We start from the raw sequence: 20,738 nt of genomic DNA on the forward strand, positions 1-20,738 counted from the left end.
CATTTGTGCTTTTAGTAGGAAATGTTAACCGTTTGAAGGAAGCTCCTGGGTATTCAAGCTTTTGTATGACTACTTCTGGTAATGATATGGAAGAAGGAACACTTAATTCTTTATTTTTAACATGAACCAAATAAAAGATTACTCATAATGTTGGGTCCTCCCTGTGGCACTATTAGTCAGCAGAGCCAATGAACCAGTTTTCCATTCAGCTTTGACTGGAAGCTGTTAAATTGGAGCTATTCTGCAATAAAGCTCCCTTAACGTCAGACTAGTCATTTATTCACATCTCTGGCATGCACAGTTGAAATTGCAAGGGTAGCCAGAAAGCAGCACGCGAGAGGAAGCTACCAGAATTCTACTGCTGCTCTGTCTGCGATCAGAGTATATATAGAGCTGAAATGGTGGCTATGCGATGGATATCTGCTGACTGTTTTTTAATGTCATGGATTCAGTGAAACAAGAATTGATGCTTAATGCAAGAAATTAGTGATGCTGGATTGTAAACTTGAACTGGCAGACTGACAGAAGCTTGACTTGAAGCACATGGGAAAATACCATAGACGCTGCTTTTTTTTTTTGCTGCAGTCAGTGTTGAAGATTGACGCTGCTTTCTTTTAACTTGTTATCCAAAGGAAACTATTAACTGTCTGTTGCCTCTGGAAGTCTGCATTCAAATTTTTTCCCGGATAATCATAGTTTCTTGTTCGGTGCTATTGAAGGAAGTGAACTGGACTGCATGTTTTCAGCTCATTGAATCTCCCATTGGAGTTTCTGCAGTGACTAGCTGCTGGAGAAAAGTGACTGGTCAGCACGGCATCATTGCCAACAGAGTAATTGTCCTATTCTGATTCTGGGTCATACTTGTATTCTCCACCTTTTTGTACAGCGAGTCCTGTCTGTCGTGTTCGTGTTCTCTCTTACTCTGCCCCCTTTTCTCTTTCATCTGGCCTGTGTTTAATTGTACTGCGGTGGAGGTCATTAAATTAATCTTCATGTGAAATTGGTTTGTAGTTTCTCCTGGATACTGCTTCAGCCTGATGAAAATCTATCGCAAAGGGAAAAAAATCTTAGGCCTTCTGTTATGGAGAGCTGCTCGGTTTCTCTGCGTTTGTAAATCACTGAAGATCTAAACCACATGATTTGCCTGCTTTTCTATTTAAGGAATGGTGTCATGTCACCCATAACAACAGCTACGCTGCATCAAGGATATTCTGTCAAATAAGGAACCAATTCAGTATCACTGTATGTGTCGGCCCCAGGGCTGATTTTACACCGGAACTACTACTATAAATTATATGGATCAGACCGGCATGTAATCTCCAGCATAGGAAATTGTCGTTTTCCATTGAAAAGTGAAATTGCTGTCTCTGAATAAAGATCATAAAAATAGTCTGTAAACGGGAGATCGGATGAGCCGAGTGTGTATTGTTGTTCTGGAGGAGGTGGACGATGATTCCCCTGTTATTACTTCTAAAAAGCTTGAGGACAAGTATGAGGATGTGTTAAAGTCAGTTTCACCTGAAGATGGAAGGGTGAGCATATCACAACTTATCTAAACATACCTGTACATTTACTGCATCTGCTACAATATGGTAAATGTGCATGTCCAGATTTTATATGTTCTTTTCGTACAAATTTGTAATCTTTCAAAAGGAAAATCTGGAGCGTCCAAATATTTGCATCTTCAAAGGTTTGGCAGCTGAGGATAATAAGCTCGATAAGTTGTATGTGTTTACATTTCTAATGAATTGTATACCAACAGTTTCCAAGGATCTGGGCCATACTTTGGAAAAAATTCACACTGAACATTAGATCTCTGATTGACATTGGTGTGTTTAACAAATCCTACATGCAGTTACTGTGATATATGTAGTCCATATTTGTCAGTTAGTGATGTCATAGCCATATGGTGAGTTATTTTTTCATGTTTAATCTTATGTTTCTTTAAATGTTGCAGCCACCACTGGTTCAAGCTATTTTTAATGGAGATCCAGATGAAGTCCGTAGCCTAATTTTCAAAAAAGAGGATGTCAATGTACAGGTAAGTAATGTAATTTGATTATCCCTTCCCACTCCCACATCCATCCATTGAAGTGTTCATGGCCTGTTGGTCTTAAATTGTCATCTGAGTAACTTTAAAAGCTTATTGGGATTTTCAAAGTTTGCCTCTTTATTCTACCTACTGTTTCTTTAAGTATCTATTCACAAATCCATGCAATTTTCAGGGTAACAAACTATTGTAATGCTCCAAAAATTCTGATCTAGATTCTAACAGCTCTCGCCACATTTTGCATCTGTATCTGCAATCTCCTGTTTTCCTCCCATTTTGTTTACTTATTTTGGTATCTTCAAATGGTTTAGTGGGCTGGCCTGTTGGTGTGTTAACAGATGTTGTTGATTCCTTATGCAATTTGTGATTTTGATTGAACCGTTTAGTGAACAAAAGCTTGTTGCCTTTCTCTCTCCTTCGGTTCCCTTCTCCCAGTCTTTAGGCAGGCAGCAAATTTGGTTACTGAGTCTCATCAGCATGCTTTCAAGGACGACCTTGTTGCGTGCTTGCCTGTTGTGCCTCCTGTTGAAAATGTGCTAAGTATCCGAGAAAAAAACTTTTTAAATGTACCATTCTTTTAATTTATTTGTCCTGACAATGCTTGCTGCAATTTCAAATTGGTCAACTGGAAACTTGATTTTAAAAGCCAAAATCATTCTGTTCGAGTTCCATTCTTGAACTTCCTGTAAATTAAGTTTTGTTTTATCATTCATTCTTCTGTTCTCAATATTTACATAGAAATGGTTGGGAAGGAATTTTAAAAATGATTTCTGGAAGCACTAGCACCAATTCATTAGTTGATCTGCTTGCCTTATCTAGCTGTAAGCGTAATTATGATGTTTGAGAATGTTCTGCTTGCATGCCTTAAAGTTGTTTATGAAAACCCCAATACACATATAGGCCGAAAAATGTTTCTCATGCATCCATTTGCAAATACCTTTCATAGAGTTTATTATTCCTGCTTAAAGTCTCTGCTTTATGACAAAGTTGTGGTTTTGTGATGTTTAATGGACTTGGCCTTTTTTGATTCTTATTAAATTAAAACGCATTTAGATCCAAATTCTGTACAGTGGTTATTTATTTAACCTTGATGAAGAAGGTCAGTAATACCTGATATCATTATGACCCCTTATTAAGAAATCAGTTTTTTTGGCACCATGAAAAAGCCAATCAGCAGAAAGACTGGATGTCTGAGGATTCTATTTGAATTTGGTGCTACAGGGTATTAACTCATTATATATAACTGGTTAAATCTTTTAAGAGGGAGCCAATATGCCCTTAATTTCAACAATGGTTCTTAACTGCTGAATAAAATAAAATATTAATAAATGCACTTTCATTGACAACTTCGACATCACGCTAGGCAATTTTCTCCTGTAAAAGATACATTTTTTGAGTCTAGGCAAGAATTCCTTTGTACTTATTTTGGGAGAGCTATTCTGACTAGAGATCCTTAAAATTCTTCTGTTCACATGTCTCCCCCCCACCCCCTCAAATTTCTGGGGCAATTTTTTAACAGTAGGCAGGTGAAAAATTCTTGACAAGTTGGCGTTAAACTTGGGTAACCAGACATTGAGACAGGGAAGACAAATTTGAAATAGTCCCTATTAAATAATTTTGATTTGATTTATTATTGTCACAAGTATTAGTATACAGTGAAAAGTATTGTTTCTTGCGCGCTATACAGACAAAGCAACACAGTACATAGAGAAGACAAGGAGAGGGTGCAGAATGTAGTGTTACAGTCATAACTAGGGTGTAGAGAAAGCTTAATACTAGGTAAGTCCATTCAATAGTCTGATGGCAGCAGGGAAGAAGCTGTTCTTGAGTCAGTTGACACGTGTCCTCAAACGTTTGTATATTTTTCCCGACGGAAGAAGATGGAAAAGAGTATGTCCGGGATGCATGGAGTCCTTAATTATGCTGGCTGCTTTTCCAAGGCAGCGGGAAGTGTAGACAGAGTTAATGGATGGGAGGCTGGTTTGAGTGATGGACTGGGCTTCATTCATGACCCTTTGTAATTTCTTGTGGTCTTAGACAGAGCAGGAGCCATACCAAGCTGTAGCATAACTGGAAAAAATGCTTTCTGTGCTGCAGCTGTAAAAGTTGGTGAATAAGTATAAGTAAGTGGTCTGACCAGCTTATTCATGGAGATGATTTGTTTTAAAGTTTAACCTCTTCCCTAGTCATTTTCAATGTGTTTGGACTTGAGAGGCATGGTACCCTGGCAATTCATCGTAAGAGAATTCATCATGGTATGATTCTGGACACCTAGCTCAACATTTATTTTCACCTTCTAAAAAACCGAATACAAAACATAGTAAATTTCACTATGGAGTTTATATTGCACAGACTGCAAGGTTAACTTTGCTTTGTTGTAACGCAGAGATGGTGGAGGCACTAAACCAATATTTTGCCTCTGTCTTCACGGTAGAGAATAATGAAGATTTTCCAAAAACTCCAGTTAATGCAGAGCAACTTGGTGCAATAACCATTACTAGGGAGAGGGTATTGAATAAACTAATGAGATTAAAGGCAGATAAGTCTCTGGGACCTGATGGCCTGCACCCTAGGATATCAAAGGAGGTAGCAGCAGAGATAGTGGATGCATTAGTTGTGATATTTCAAAATTCTGGTAAGGTCCGCGTGGATTGTAAACATGCTGATGTGACTCCCCTATTCAAAAAAGGAGAGAGGCAAAAAGTAGGGAACTATAAGCCAGTTAGCTTACAATAAAAGTAAAATACTGCGGATGCTGGAATCTGAAGCAAAAACACAAAATGCTGAAAAATCTCCGCATGTCTGACAATATCTGTGGGAGAGAATAGAGCCAAAGTTTCGAGTCTAGATGACCCTTTGTCAGAGTTTCGTCAGCTCTGACGAAGGGTCACCTTGACTCGAAACATTGGGCGGGATTTTATGGCCTCACTCGGGTGAGATTGTAAAATCTCGCCCGAGGCCTATGGGGATTTCTGTTCTGGGAACCTCGCCCGCCCTGATTCCAGGACGGGCGAGGTGGTAGAGTGTTGGCTGTTGGCTCTATTCTCTCCCCACAGATGCTGTCAGATCTGTTGAGATTTTCCAGCATTTTCTGCTTTTGTTTGGCCAGCGGTGGGGAAGTTGCTGGAATCGATCATTAAGGAGGAGATGACTGAGCATTTGGAAAGACAAAACTCAATCCGCCATTGTCAGCATGGTCTAATGAAGGGAAAGTCATGCTTGACAAACTTGCTTGAGTCCTTTGAGGATGTAACCAGCAAGGTGGATAGTGGGAAGCCCATGGATGTGGTATATCTAGACTTCCAGAAGATGTTTGACAAGTTACCCCATAAAATACTGATCCAGAAGGTGAGATTGCAGGGGGCTGGGGGTAGAGTACCAGGTTGGATTGAGGATTGGCTGACTGACAGAAAACAGTGTGTTGGGATAAATGGGTCATTCTCTGGCTGGCAAAATGTAACTAGCAGGTGTCAGCCTTCGGACCTCAACTGTTTGCAACCTATATAAATGATCTGCAAGCAGAGACAGAGTGTACCATAGCAAAATTTGCAGACTAAAATGGGTGGAAAAGCAGGCAGTGAAGAGGATATAAAGATTCTGCAAACAGATATAGAAAGACTAGGAGAATTGGCCAAAATTTGGCAGATGAAGTTTAATGTGGATAAGTGTGAGGTTATCAATTTTGGCAGAAAAAATAGAAAGGCAAATTATTATCTAAATGGAAAGCAGATTCAAAATGCAACCGGCCAGCGGGATCTGGTTGTCAATGTTCATGAATCGCAGAAAGTCAATATACAGGTGCAGCGTGTAATAAAGAAGACAAATGCGATGTTGGCAGTTATTGCAAAAGGACTAGAGTATAAAAGTAGAGAAGTGTTGGTGCAATTGTATAGGGTGTTGGTGAGACCACATCTGGAGTATTGTGTCCAGATCTGGCCTCCTTATTTGAGGAGGGATGTGGTGGCATTGGACGCAGTTCAAAGGAGATTCACTAGATTGATTCCGGGGATGAAGGGGTTGACGTATGAGGAGAGATTAAACAGTTTGGGCTTGTACTCGCTAGAGTTTAGAAGGATGTGAGGGGATCAGATCGAGGTATATAAAATTTTAAAGAGATTGATGAAGCAAATGTAGACCAAGTGTTTCCTCTTGTGGTGCAATGTACAACAGGAGGTCACAGGTATAAGTTGCAAGGCTGTAGACTTAAAACTGAGGTGAGGAGGAACTACTTCTCGCAGAGGGTGGTGAATTTGTGGAACTCGCTGCCCCATAGCACGATGGAGTCTGAATCGCTGAATGGTTTCAAGAGGGAAATAGATATATTTCTAATAAAAGGGAAAGAGGGGATAGCGTATGGGGAACAGGTGGGGAAGTGGATTTGAGACCAGGGAGAGATCAGCCATGATCTGATTGAATGGCGGAACAGGCTCGAAAGGCTGAATTTGCCTACTTCTGCTCCTAATTCCTATGTTCCTATAACAGCACGATAAGCTAAGTTTTCATATCTTGCTCAGAGCTATCTGAGAACACTCCTCTAAATGTTCTGAGGCATTCTTCTGCTCGAGGTGCTGTACATAGTAGTTCCACTTGAATGTACACTATAGTATTTAGCACAACATATTAGTTGTTTTGAACAGCAATATATTCCTTTGAGCTTATTTTGGTATTCATCTCAGTTTTCAATATATTTATCTGGGCAGGATGGTGACACAGTGGTTAGCACTGCTGTGTTACAGCGGCAGGGATCCAGAGGGGAGAGCCAGGGAGGGATATTCTTTTGGAGATTTGGTGCAGACTCGATGGGCAAAGTGGCCTCTTTCTGCACTGTAGAGATTCTATGGTTCTTCTCTCTCTAACCTCCAGTCTTTTGTGTGGGATTACGGGGATGAGGAGGGATAGAGGGCCTGGGTAAGACACTCTAAGTCAGTGCAGACTCAATGGCCTCCTTCAGCAGAGTAGGGATTCTATTTCTGAAATGCCTCACTATAGACTACTAACTCATATATATTGAGTGTGGTTCCATTTGTTCATGGATATATTAGCACAGACCTGCCAATTGCCCACACCTCCATACCATTGCCCGATCCAACATCTGTCCTGGAACTTAACTTGTGGGTTGCTGCTGACAACGCGAACTTTATTGAGGTGTTTTTGAGCATGTAACATCCTGATGATATAGAGAAGAACTGAAGGACTGGCTCTGTGTGTGAAATTTTTAAATTAGAATGACTTTAAGGGCGGCATGGTGGCACAGTGGTTAGCACTGCTGCCTCACTGTGCCAGGGACCCGGGTTCAATTCCAAACTTGGGTGACTGTCTATGTGGAGTTTGCACATTCTCCCCGTGTCTGCGTGGGTTTCCTCAGGATGCTCCGGTTTCCTCCCACAGTCCAAAGATCTGCGGGTTAGGTGGACTGGCCATGGTAAATTGCCCCATAGTGTCAGGAGGATTAGCAGGGTAAATATATGGGGATAGGGCCTGGGTGGGATTGTTGTCGGTGTAGGTTCGATGGGCCAAATGGCCTCCTTCTGCACTGTAAGGTTTCTAAAGGATATCCTTGGGGTCTGTTGTCTAGATTAAATGATGGACCTGAGTAAGGAATTCATTGTGGCTTTCCTTCCAGGTCAAACTAGCAAGAGAATCTGGGGTCAGACAAGGCCCAAACAAATAAGTTTCACAGTTTAAAAAAAAAGTCTAAAGTTTTGTGTTGTGGGACAGGAGAATCATGTGAGTCCCTCCACAAGGAAATTTAAACTCCCCAAACCTCTTCCTGTAACTGGTCCCTCACAGCAACTGCTGCTGCCTGAAATTGCCCGCCCCTACACACTGGAACAGCTTTTACTGTTTAGCACTCCCATACCCCTCCCCAAATTTTAGGTGGCAAGCTGATGCAGGGCATCAAGAAGTAAAAGTTGCTGAATAGGTCAGGACAATTTTTGACCCACCTGAATTGCTAACCCCAAGTTAAAATCTTGGCGTTGGTGTTTTGTTTTTCATTTCATCTACATTCTTCTAAATTGCTTTGATTACTTGTAGTGGTTGACAAAGCTTGGAAAGCTACAACATTTTAGCTTAGAAATAATGCTGCAATATAGTTATTTTAAACACACAGTCTGTCAACCATCAAGTGATCTGCAAGTACCATTGCTGATGAGAAGCAGAACTACATCCATTATGAAAAAGACAGATTACAAACCTCCTAAACAATATTGTTCTGTTCACATTTAAGTAAAGTTGTTTTAAAAGGACCATCAAACTCACAATGGAATTTCACTGCCAGTTAGCAGAAAGATAATGGAATCTTTACTCAAAGATGTAATAGAAAAATATTCAGAAATGGAAATATAATGGCTCACATTTCAAAAGAAGTGGTCATGCTTGACCAATCCTATTTTTTAAAAGAAGTACAGCAAGTGTAGACAAGGCCAATGTAGTAGATATAAAATTGGATTTTCAAAGAGCCTGGGTCATGAGTACAGTGCCATATTGAAGGTCAGATCACACACGTGGAATCATAGCTGACTGGATGGCAAGCTGGCTCCAAAACAGAAAACAAAGTAGTGTTAAGAGTAGCTACTCTGGTCGCATCACTGATATCTGTGGAACATCACTTCTCACTATTTGTCAATGCCATTAATTTAATTAATGATTTGGCTTTGAGAATTGGAAGTACAATTTCAAAATTTACTGATGTAGTGAAATTGGAGGCTGTGGGTAATACAAAGGGAGAATGTAACCAAATGCAAGAAGAATTAATAACCTTGCAAAATAGGCAAGTAATTGGCAAATTAATTTCAATATAGATAAGTTTGAGGTGGTGCATTTTAGGATGAAGAATAAAGAGGCTACATACTGCTTAGGTAATCTGAATTGAGTGAAGCAGCAAAGGATAGAATCCCTACAGTGCAGAAGGAGGCCATTTGGCCCATCGAGTCTGCACCGACCACAATCCCACCCAGGCCCTATTCCCCTAGCCCCACATATTTACCCTGCTAATCCCCCTGACACTAGGGTCAATTTAGCACAGCCAATCAACCTAACCTGCACATCTTTGGAGTGTGGGAGGAAACTGGAGCACCTGGAGGAAACCCATGCAGACATGGGGAGAATGTGCAAACTCCACACAGACAGTGACCCAAGGCTGGAATTGAACCCGGGTCGCTGCTGCTGTGAGGCAGCAGTATTAACCACTGTGCCACCATGCTGCCCCTGAATCTGGATCTAGGGGCATGGATACACATAACCAAATGTAGGGGCATTGTTAATGTCATTTAAAAAAGCACCAAGTACTGGAGTTTATTTTTAAAGGATGGAATTGAAAAGCAGATGAGTTATGTTAAACATGTGTTTAATCTTGGACAGACTATGCTTGGAGTGCAGTTTTAGTCTCCATATTTTAACAAGGCTATAGAGGCATTGATGAAATTTCAAATAAGATTCAGTGGATGATACCAGAACTGAGGAGATAAGCAGAATCGGCTAAACAGACTTAGGGACTCCTGTTTTTCTCTAGAAAAGTGAGGGTTGATAGATAATAAGATAATGGAAGAGTTTAATAGTGTAGTAGACGAAATGTTTCTACTTGTGGGGAGGCTCAAGATAGAGGTCATAAATATAATGTAGTGACTAATAAATCCAATAGGGAATTCAAAAGACATTTCTTTACTCCAAAAATGATTAGAATGTGGAACAAAGAGTAATGGAGGCAAGGGGCTCACGTGAAGCATAGATCAGTTGTGCCAGATGAGCTGTTTATGTGCTACATACTTGTAAGTACTACAGAGTGACAGATAAATACATTACAAACCTGCAATTCAGAATTAAAATTCAAAATTTTCAACTAAATAAGGAAAAAGCAACTAAGTTAATCTTTCCATTGGACAATATAACGATTATTGACCTCTTTAAATATCTTAATATTATGTATTGAACCATCAAGATTTACAGCATGTGAGGAAGCTATTTGGCCCATTTTAGCTGCAGTATTCAATTTACTCAATTTCCCTGAAAATGTTAAATTTTTTGCCTCAATTATGTCAACCACTTGACATGGAAAATTGTCTTTACCGACCACACACGCATTTTCTCTGCTTGTGAAATAGGACCAGAACCACCGAAAGACGTGCTGGTTAGGTGCATTGGCCATGCTAAATTCTCCCCCAGTGTACCCGAACAGGTGCCCGAGTGTGGCAACTTGGCATTTTCACAGTAACTTCATTGCAGTGTTGGTGTAAACATACTTGTGACACTTATAAATAAACTTTAAACCACCTTTCTCCTTGTAACTACTTTCCTATTCTGGTATCATCCTGGTAACTCAATGCTGGATGGCTTTAATGCCTATTTCAAGATGGGTGTCAAATTGTACACAATCATTAAATTACTTAATCAGTATTTGATTGATCATCTAAATTGATAATTTGTTTTCTATATCTGTACTTGACCCTTAAATCTAAAACCCACAATTTCTCTGCACTCCGCATTTTCTCTCTTTCTTCCTTTCCCTCCTCCTTTAGGTATCATGCCCTAAGATGGCATTAAGCACCATGAATTTCCATGCGTTGGTTTGTGGTCATGTTTGGCAAGGTTCTGCAGTGGTTTGCTGTTGCTTCTGCAGGTTCTGGATGACCAGGGGACTCTCCCCTACCAAAGGCATATTGAAAAGGGTTGCAGGTTAATGATTAGCCTGTTTAGCCACGCCATGGCATGCATGCACCTTGCATGGTCATCAAGCCCCAGAGTAAGTCTCGAAACTGGAGCTTCACCACCTTGGGATGGCACGGTGGCATAGTGGTTAGTACTGCGGCCTCGCAGTGCCAGGGACACAGGTTCAATTCCGGCCTTAGGTGACTGTCTGTGGGAGTTTGCATGTTCTCTCCGTGTCTGAATGGGTTTCCTCTGGGTGTTTCGGTTTCCTCCCACAGTCCAAAGATGTGCGGGTTAGGTTGGCCATGACAAATTTCCCCTTAGTTTTAGGGGGATTAGGAGGGTAAATATGTGGGGTTATGGGGATGGGACCTGGGTGGAATTGTTGTCTGTGCAGGCTCGATGGGCCAAATGACCTCCTTCTGCATTGTAGATTCTATGATTCTAGCTCACAGCAGTGATGTTACCCGCTGATCACAAGACCTCCCTCCCACATTCTACGTCACTGAACTTAAAAGCTTTCCAAAACTGCTGTTTGTGTCCCAACTCTCACCAAGTTCCAATCAGCTATCAGTCCTGTGCTTGCTGAACCACATTAGCCCGCAGTTAAGCAATGTTTTGATTTTTTAGCTCTCATGCTTGATTTCAAATCCCTCTATGGCTTCACTCCTCATCTCCAACCTGTTACAACCTCTCCACCTCCCCACCTTGCTATCTTCATGTAAGGCACTTATTAACCTACCTCTTGCACCAAGGTTTTTGTCACCTGATCTGTTATCTACTCAAATTGTAGTTTTGTTTTATAATGCACCTGTCAAAGGGCCTGACATACTTTATTATATTGAAGTGCGATATTAATGTAAGTTGTTGTACTCTCACTTCCAGACAATTATTCCAGAGACCACAGTTCATTCACACTCATCTTTCTAATGAGTATATACTTCCATTCTTTGACTTTCCTCCCAGAATGTACTGCCCCACACAGCTCCACTTTATGTTGTTCGGCTGATCTGTACCTATTCCAGTAATCTGCCTTTATGAAGTCCTTTACAGTCCTCACTGAATTTAAAATTCCCTATTGACTGATTAACCATTTAATGGTATTTTTGATACCCTTATCCTTCACTAATTTAATTGTTAAAAAACAATTTTAACTTGTGCATTGCATTTTGGCTGGTACTGAACACTATAAAAATGAGAGTTGAGGAAATGATGTATTTGAAATTGTATTGAGAGCAGTGGAGTAACCAAGCAGCCAAAAGTAAAGAAAAAAATGACAGTTATTGCAGCTGTCACTAACTGATCTGTGAAATTGCCTAACTTAGAGGCGCACAATCAGAATTATTTGTAGAAGTTGTAAAAGCAGTTGGTTTATTGAATTTGATTTTTCATTGTAATATTTTACTTTTCTTAACGATTAAATCTCTGCTCTTGTTTTACTTTTATTACAGATGAGTGTTATTGTTCAAAAAATATATTGTTTTATTTTTGCACCTGGTGTTTGCACTGAGCAATTTTATAGTCCAGGATTATGCAAGTCTTATGTACAACCCAACAACATGTACCTCAATTCCTGATTTCAGAACAGTGCCATTACTGCACAAGCATGATTAATTGGTTTGCCACACCAACCCATGGTGTCTGAAAGTCTAACAGTCATTTTAAACTATTGGCTGTTTGCAATAACGGACTCTATTCTGTAGTTATTGGCAAAACAAATTCTGAAACTTTCATTAATCCAGACTGGTTTAAGACAGATAGCCTTGGGTTTAATTGTCTGCCACAACACAATTTAAAATAATTACTGATCAGAGGTAATTTTGATACTGTTGCATGGAATTTGCAACACAGTCAAAAATGCTGTATAGGCAAACTCCGCATTTAGACCAGTTGAAATATATACCGCTTTGAAGTTTTTTTTTTAAGTTGCAGAATAAAGATTTAAGTGCTGACATGCAAGTAGAGAAAGGAATGTCAAGTAAACATGCACTTGTACATTCTATTCTTAATTGAAAGTAATTTAATTCAATGATCTGATTGTTTTAGAACTAAATTCAATTTTGTGTTATGCACACTGCTTAATTCCATTTACTTTCTTTTTTGCGAAAGATTGGCTTTGAATTATAAAGAGTAGACTTTCTCATGACACAACTTTAGGACCTGTAAATAAGAAAGTAAATGGGCAGGTGACTCCAATGTTAGATTTTGCAAACTGCCAAAGATGGAAAGAAGTAATTTTTAGGAAATAAGGAAAGGTTCTAAGATCCTAAAATTGAATGAGTTACAAGAAACAGGTGAATCTTAATTTCAGCACAAAGATTATATGGAGGGGGAGATTATTTGGAGCTCAAATGGGGAAAAAGGAAAATACATTCACAAGAGCACTGAGTAAAAAAAAATTGATCCATTAAAAAAGACACGGAAATTTATTACACAGGTTGACGGGAATTGTCTGAGATGAAGTGCGGAAGAGGTGTTCAAAAGTAGCACAATTTTCATCATGCACTTCATGGCGCATCAAGAGCAGGTGAAAGTTAGATGTTGCTTTGGATTAATCAGGTAGCATAGCCTTGGTACTTAATTGTGCGGCATGAAGTCACATTTAAAGTAATGTTTCTCTTCAGGAATTATGTCATTTTCACTAAATTATACTATTAAAAAAAACAATTGCATGGAAGCTTTAAAAATAGAAACTATATAAGTAGCTCTCTTAACATGCTATGGTGAGTTGATTGGAAGAAGTTTAACATTCACTTTGTGTCTGTTCATTTGAAAATATATGTTGGAACAAATTGGCCCTTTACAATTTGAACAAGGCTCATAACATATTTTTTTTCTGTAAACCTGGAATTCATTTCAGTACCTGAATAAACGATTGAGGTTAGGTGCAAGAAGTTTTTCCATTATGAGTAATATTTATTCCTGCCAATATATTCCAGCAGAACAATTTGAACCATTCGTATAATTTTACCATTTAGGGAGCTGACATTGATATTTTCCCCATGCCATTTCAGGTATAGGTTGCATATTGTTTATGGTCTGTTTGTTTTATTCAGAAGTTCCACTAGCTTCTAGATCCTGATGATGACAGCAACAGTGATTTGATTTGATTTATTATTGTTACATGTATTAGTATACAGTGAAAAGTATTGTTTCTTGCGCACTATACAGGCAAAGCATTTTGTACGTAGAGAAGGAAACGAGAGAGTGCAGAATGTAGTGTTAAAGTCATAGCTAGGGAGTAAAGAAAGATCAACTTAATGCAAAGTAGGTCCATTCAAAAGTCTGATGACAGCAGGAAGGAAGCTGTTCTTCAGTTGGTTGGTACGTGTCCTCAGACTTTTGTATCTTTTCCCCGGTGGAAGAGAGAATGTCCGGGGTGCGTGGGGTCCTTAATTATGCTGACTGCTTTGCTGAGGCAGCGGGAAGTGTAGACAGAATCAATGGATGGGAGGTTGGTTTGCGTGATGGATTGGGCTACTTTATGACCTTTTGTAGTTTCTTGCATTCTTGGGCAGAGCTGGAGCCATACCAAGCTATGGTACAACCAGAAATAATGCTTTCTATGGTGCATCTGTAAAAGTTGGTGAGAGTGGTAGCTGACATGCCAAATTTCCTTAGTCTTCTGAGGCAGTAGAGGCGTTGGTGGGCTTTCTTAATTATAGTGTCGACATCGGGGGACCAGGACAGGTTGCTGGTGATCTGGACACCTAAAAACTTGAAGCTCTCGACCATTTCTACTTTGTCCCCATTGATGTAGACCGAGGTATGTTCTCCACTACGTTTCCTGAAGTCAATGACAATCTCTTGCGTTTTGTTGACATTGAGGGAGAGATTATTGTCGTCACACCAGTTCACCAGATTCTCTAACTCATTCCTGTGCTCTGTCTCGTCATTGTTTGAGACCTGACCCACTACAGTGGTGTCATCAACAAACTTGAAAATCGAATTGGAGGAGGATTTGGCCACCCAGTCATAGGTGCATAAGGAGTACATTAGGGGGCTGCGAAGACAGCCTTGTGGGGCACCAGTGTTGAGCATGATCATGGAGGAGGTGTTGTTACCTATCCTTACTGATTGTGGTCTGTGGGTTAGGAAGCTCAGGATCCAGGCGCAGAGGGAGGAGCTGATGCCCAGGCCATGGAGTTTGGAGATGAGTTTCGTAGGAATAATGGTGTTGAAGGCTGAGCTGTGACATAGGTGTCTTTGTTATCTCGGTGTTCCAGAGTTGAGTGCAGGGCCAGGGAGATGGCGTCTGCTGTGGACCTGTTGCAGTGGTAGGCGAACTGTAGTGGATCCAGGCAGTCTGAGAGGCTGGAATTGATTCGTGCCATGACTAAGCTTTCGAAGCACTTCATAATGATGGATTAAAGTGCCTTTAATATATTAAAATTCTTCAAAGGGGTGTTATAATGCAAAACTAGACATAGAGCTACATATTGTGATATTAGGAAAGGTGACCAACAGTTTGGTCAAGGTTTTGAGTATCTTAAATATTGCTGAAAAAAGACATTTTGTCAAAGCCCTTTGTATTTCATTCGCCAGAACATTTGCAAGAAGATGAATGTTATGCTGTGACATCTTCAGAGACATTCGTGGGTTTTCCCTCTTCCATCCTGGACTGTAAGCAAGCAACACCTATCTAATAAAGCTCTACTAACTTTAGTCTACCACTAAAACCATCAAATGTAATCCTGCGAACTTCTCCCGAGGAAGTTTTTCCACTGATGGGATATATCATGGTTCAAGTAGAAGCTGATGGCTGAATCAGCAGAATTGCCACTGCACATAGTAAAATAAAATTTTCCTGCACTCTTTAGTTAAGTAATATTAAGTTTAACTGGGGAGCAGTTAAACAATTGGTTGATGACAGTCAAAAACTTCTAGGGAGGTATAGTAAAATGTTTGAGAATACTTTCAGGTCCATGACTGGAGTTGAAGCAAGACTCGAGATCAAATCTGATAGCACCCCTTGATGCTTAACGACAAGAATTATGCCATATGCAATTAAACCAAAAGTGGAAGCGGAACTAGAGAAACCAATAAAGGATGGAGTAATTGACCTGTAACCATGAGCAATTGGGCAACTCCAATCTTCCCTGTCATTAAACCAGGTGGTTCTATAAGAACTTTTGGTGACTTCAAGATGACAGTAAATCCAGCGTTGTGTGTCGATTAGTACTCCTTACCATGAATTGAGGACCTATTCGTTGGGTTGTTGGGGGGGTAAGCAGTAAGATAGACTTGTCCCAAGCAAATCTCCAAATGAAGGTGGCGACTGAGTTGCAACCACTGCTAATGATTGTTATTCACAAAGGGTTGCTCTGGTATAAACGCTTGTCGTTCAGGATAACATCAGCACCAGATTTATTCCAAAAATCCATGGATGAATTCCTAAGTGACCTCAACGGTGTCCAGTGTTATCAGAATGACATTCTAATCATGACAAAAATGAACAGGAACATTTACAAAACTTACAAAAATCACTGGAGCATCAAGAGAAGCACAATCTTTATGTGAAGAAAGAAAAATGTAAACTTTTCAAACTGTCAATCTAGATGATGTAATAGATGGCCTCCATAAAGAATCAAATAAAATTATAGTGATCCTAGAGGCGCCAATATCACAAAGTGTGTTACAGTTGCGATAATGTTTAGGACTAATAGATTATTATGGAATATTCATTCCAAACCTTGCAATACTAGTGAAGCCGCTTCATACCTTATTGTGTGCTAACGAACAATGAAATTAGATGAAAGAGTGTGAAAATGCGTACAAAGGAGTTAAAGACATACTAAAGAAACCTGAAATATTGGTTCATTTTAACCTCAAGTTGAAAATTCAACTAACATGCGATGCATCTCCCTATAGGATGGATGTTTCACACATCATGCCAACAGGGGAAGAATGACCAATAAATAAATAGCCTTTGCATCTTGAACTTTATCAAGCACTGAACAGAATTATGCTCAACTTGAGAAAGAAGCCCTGAACGTAATGTTTGGAGTCAAATGATTTCACCAGTACCTGAGGAGAAGATACTTCACTTTGTTGACCAACATCAGGCCATTGACAACAATTTTTGGTCCATACAAGGGAATTCCATCATTAGATGCAAGTCGTTTACAAAGGTCTTTAATACCATCAGTAAATAATTATGATATTAGCTATAGGAAATCAGAGCAACATGAAACACCAATGCCTTATCGAGCTTGTCAATTCAGGACAAAATCAAATCACAGGGTAACATGTTATAGTTTTCCCTGGTAGAGAATATACCAATAACATCGTCTCGAGTGCAAAGACACACTAGGGTCGATCCAGTGATTGTGAAGGTTATGGACATGGCCTTAAGAGGAACATCACTGGACAAACAAAAAAAGAATCCTGAATTCAGGTCTTGTATCATGAGGAAACTTGAATTAACTGTCCAAAACAAAGTACTGCTCTGGGGGATCAGAGCGATCATTCTTCCAAGATTGCAAAGCTGAGCCCTGGATCAACTTCATGAAGGTCATCCAGGGGTAGTAAGAATGAAAGAGCTTGCAAGAAGCTATTTCTGGTGGCCGGGACTTGACTCTCAAATAAATGCCAGTCCTGCGCTAGAATGCAAAATACTCCACCTCTACAACTACTTCATCCATGGGAATGGCCAAAATAAACCATAGCAGAGAAGACACATAGAATTTGTGGGATCGATCGAAGGATACATGTTTCCTGTCCTGGTTGACACACATTCAAAATGGCCTGAAGCCATGATGATGAAATCTATCACAGTGGAAGGAATCAGAGAGAAATTAGGTGAGTTAATCACAAGACTTGAAAGGTCTGTGATAATGGAATGCTATTTACATCTAAGAAATTTGTAGATTACCTTAAATGCAAGAGCAAATAAGGACTGCACCATATCATCCGTCCACTAATGGATTAACGGAGACGCTTGTACAGTCACTGAAGCATGCCATTAAAGTGACAATAGACGAAGGTTCATTATCCAAGAGAGTAAACAACTTTGCACTGCTCATGTGATAACAGGAAATTTGCCAACAGTGTTGTTCTTGAGAAGGAAACTGAGAACCAAATTCGATTTAGTCATGCCACCTCATACTACAATACTAGAACAACAACAAGTGCAAGTTACTCGCCGTGAATAAAAGAGTATTAATCAAGGCGAAAGAGTTTTGGCGAGAAACTACTCTGCAAATGAGAAGTGGATACCCTGCAACTACTCCAGCTAAACAGGTCTGCTTTCTTATACCGTATAAATTGATGACGAGAGAATTTGAAGGAGACACAAGGATCCAATCCTTGCTTTAAAGAGTGAACTAGCAGAGTCTGTATCAGAAAGGCTAACATCAGGCACCCAAGGTTGTGAAATTCCTGAACCAAGGATTACTTCAGAACTGAGCTCTGATTCTACTCCAGTAGAAAATCCACATTTATGGAAGCTGAAAAGGAAGCAGCTTCATAAGATGAAGTACCTGATATTAGTGAAGAACAGATTACTGAGGATATTGAAGATAAGATTCCAGGAAGTCATATCTTACCACAACAAAATTCACAGCTACTGAAAAGTCTCTCGTATTAACTGTACATATGTTTATAATACTTGGTAATGTAACCTATGTTCATAGTGGATAAGTGTTAATGTTTAAGGTTTGTCATATTACTGAGGTAAAGGGGGACGGATGTTATGTTTTGGAGACCAATGCATATCTGTTTCGATTAGTCATGTGACATGTAGTGACGTCATCGAAGGCATTTACGGGTTTTTCTCTCTCTTCATTTACTTTTCTGCTAACAGCTTTATTATTTGTACTTTATCAAGCACCTTTTAAAAGCCAGTAATATCAACTACATAACCCTCATTCACACTCTGATACCTCATCAAAAACCTGTCAAGTTACTCAAACATGATTTGTCCTTAACAGATGCGTGCTGATTTTATTTCTTAACCCATTATTTCACAAATGCAAAGTAATTTTGTCCCCATGTTATTGTCTCTGAAAAATTTTCCCACCACCAATGTTGACTATTTGGTCTGTGATTGTTCTCCCTTTTTTAAGCTGGTATGTAACATTTGCAGTTCTCTGTCATCACCTCCTTATCCGAGGAGAAAATTTGCGATCAGAGCAAACCCACCCAACTTCCTTTAGTAACCTGGTGTGCATCCCATCCAATCTGGGTAATTTTTCTACTTTGAGGCCAGTCAGCCTTTTAAGCACCTCCTCTTTATTCTTGACTAATATTCATTGTTGCTGCCACTTCCTTTACTGCTTAACTGGAAACATCCCTTTTCATGTGAAGACAGATGCAAAATAATCAGCAATACCCTTGATTTCTCAAGAAAAGCTTCTCGTCCATAACATCTTGTCCCCTTTTATTATCCTTTAACAATTAATATTTTGAGATTTTTGAGCTTTCTTCTATATTTATTGTTAATCTATTCTCATGCTCCTTTACCCTTGACTCTTATTCCTTATTTTTAGCTCTCATCTGTACCATCTATATTTGACATCGTTTTCCATTATGAACCTTATAATCACCATCTGTGTTTTTTGTTCTGCCTCATTTTAGCCTGTATATGTTATCCAGGAAGCTTTAGATTTGTATGCCCTATATGTAAACCATCGCATCTTCGAACGCCATGTAGCTTTGACTGATTATTTAATCTGATTATCATGACTATTCTCACAGCAATCCTATCCTGCAACAAATCTCACTCACCTGTCATCATTGTCTTCAATAATCCTCTAGATTCTCTAGAATCTTACATCATCTCTGTAATCTCCTCTAGACTTAAAACATTCTCATCCCAAATTCTCCATTCCTCCTGCCCCACTTCCCCTTCGGTCCCACCATTGGTGGTCTTCGGCTCCTAGGTTCCTCTCTATGGAATTCCATTTGGATAACTTCTGTGCACGCTCTTTCTCTCTTTGTAAAGATGCTCATTCACCAGTTTGGGGAAAACACAACTTGTTTATTTACAGGCTAAAACTATACTGAGGCTTTCTGCCTCATGGCTGTAATCAACTCCCGAGATGACTCTGAGTCCAGAAACCAACGTTTACCAAAGTGATCCCCATCCTGCTCTCTGGTCCCCTGGGTCATTTGACCCTTACTACACAGATTGATCCTTAAAGGGACAATTCTCACACTCTTGTAACCCCCGCTTTAACACCTACCTTTGGCCAAGCTTTTGGTCACCTCCTTTATCTCTGATGCTTTGCTTTGGTGCCCATTACACAACTCGTGCCATTCTGTTATAAAGGTGCAACAGAAAAACCTACATTTATGTCAGGTTTTCCCAGCCTCAGCACAGCCCAAAATGCTTTACAACCAATGAAGTACTTTTTTAATAAACTTGTAAAGAAAGTAAGAACAAAAGTCTTGAATTTATATAGTGATCTCCACGGCCACCAAACTTCTGAAAGTGCTTCACAGCAATTGGAGTACTTTTGAAGTGTAGTTCTTGCTCTAATATCGAAAATGTAGCAGCCACTTTGCACACAGCAAGCTGTAACAAACAACAATATAATAATGAATGGATAATCTTTTTTTCCTTGTGATGTTGATTGAGAGATAAATATTGGCCAGGACATCAGGGATAATTTCCCTGCCACTCTTCAAAATAATGCCATTGGATGCCTTGCCTCCAGCCGAGGGCAGATAGTTTATCTCAGACAGTGCAGTGCAGTACTCTACCTTTAATACTTTGGATTGTTGGCCTGGATTTTGTCCACAAGCCCTGAGTGGGACATGATTGCATTTTTTTTTAAGAGTACGCATTCATATAGTTATACAGGGTTAGGATGCAGTTTGGTTAATTTGTGTAGTTAAAGTTTAGTTATTAGTCACAAGTAAGGCTTTCATTAACACTGTAATGAAGTTACTATGAAATTCCCCTAGTCGCCACAATCTGGCGCCTGTTTGGGTCAGTGCACCTCACCAGCACATCTTTCAGAACGTGGGAGGAAACCGGAGCACCCGGAGGAAACTCATGCAGACACGGGGAGAACGTGCAAACTCCACACAAACAGTG

At 39.8% G+C, this 20,738-nt stretch overlaps 1 protein-coding gene across 6 annotated transcripts in view; it reads left to right on the forward strand.

The window, feature by feature from the left end:
- LOC144508221 (serine/threonine-protein phosphatase 6 regulatory ankyrin repeat subunit A-like) overlaps positions 1-20,738 on the forward strand; it is a 219,696-nt gene that overhangs the window by 82,589 nt on the left and 116,369 nt on the right. For 3 of the 6 annotated variants that reach the window (XM_078236037.1, XM_078236044.1, XM_078236068.1), the window contains exons 1-2: positions 495-1,532; positions 1,958-2,041. In XM_078236037.1, the coding sequence (XP_078092163.1) occupies positions 1,410-1,532; positions 1,958-2,041 (207 nt within the window). In that variant the 5' untranslated portion in view covers positions 495-1,409. Of the gene's footprint in view, positions 1-494; positions 1,533-1,957; positions 2,042-20,738 lie in introns of those variants that run through there. The other 3 variants (XM_078236052.1, XM_078236060.1, XM_078236075.1) reach the window with 1 other exon arrangement.

The sequence above is a fragment of the Mustelus asterias genome, chromosome 2 (assembly GCF_964213995.1).
Source record: "Mustelus asterias chromosome 2, sMusAst1.hap1.1, whole genome shotgun sequence".
In the NCBI taxonomy this organism is placed as follows: domain Eukaryota; kingdom Metazoa; phylum Chordata; class Chondrichthyes; order Carcharhiniformes; family Triakidae; genus Mustelus; species Mustelus asterias.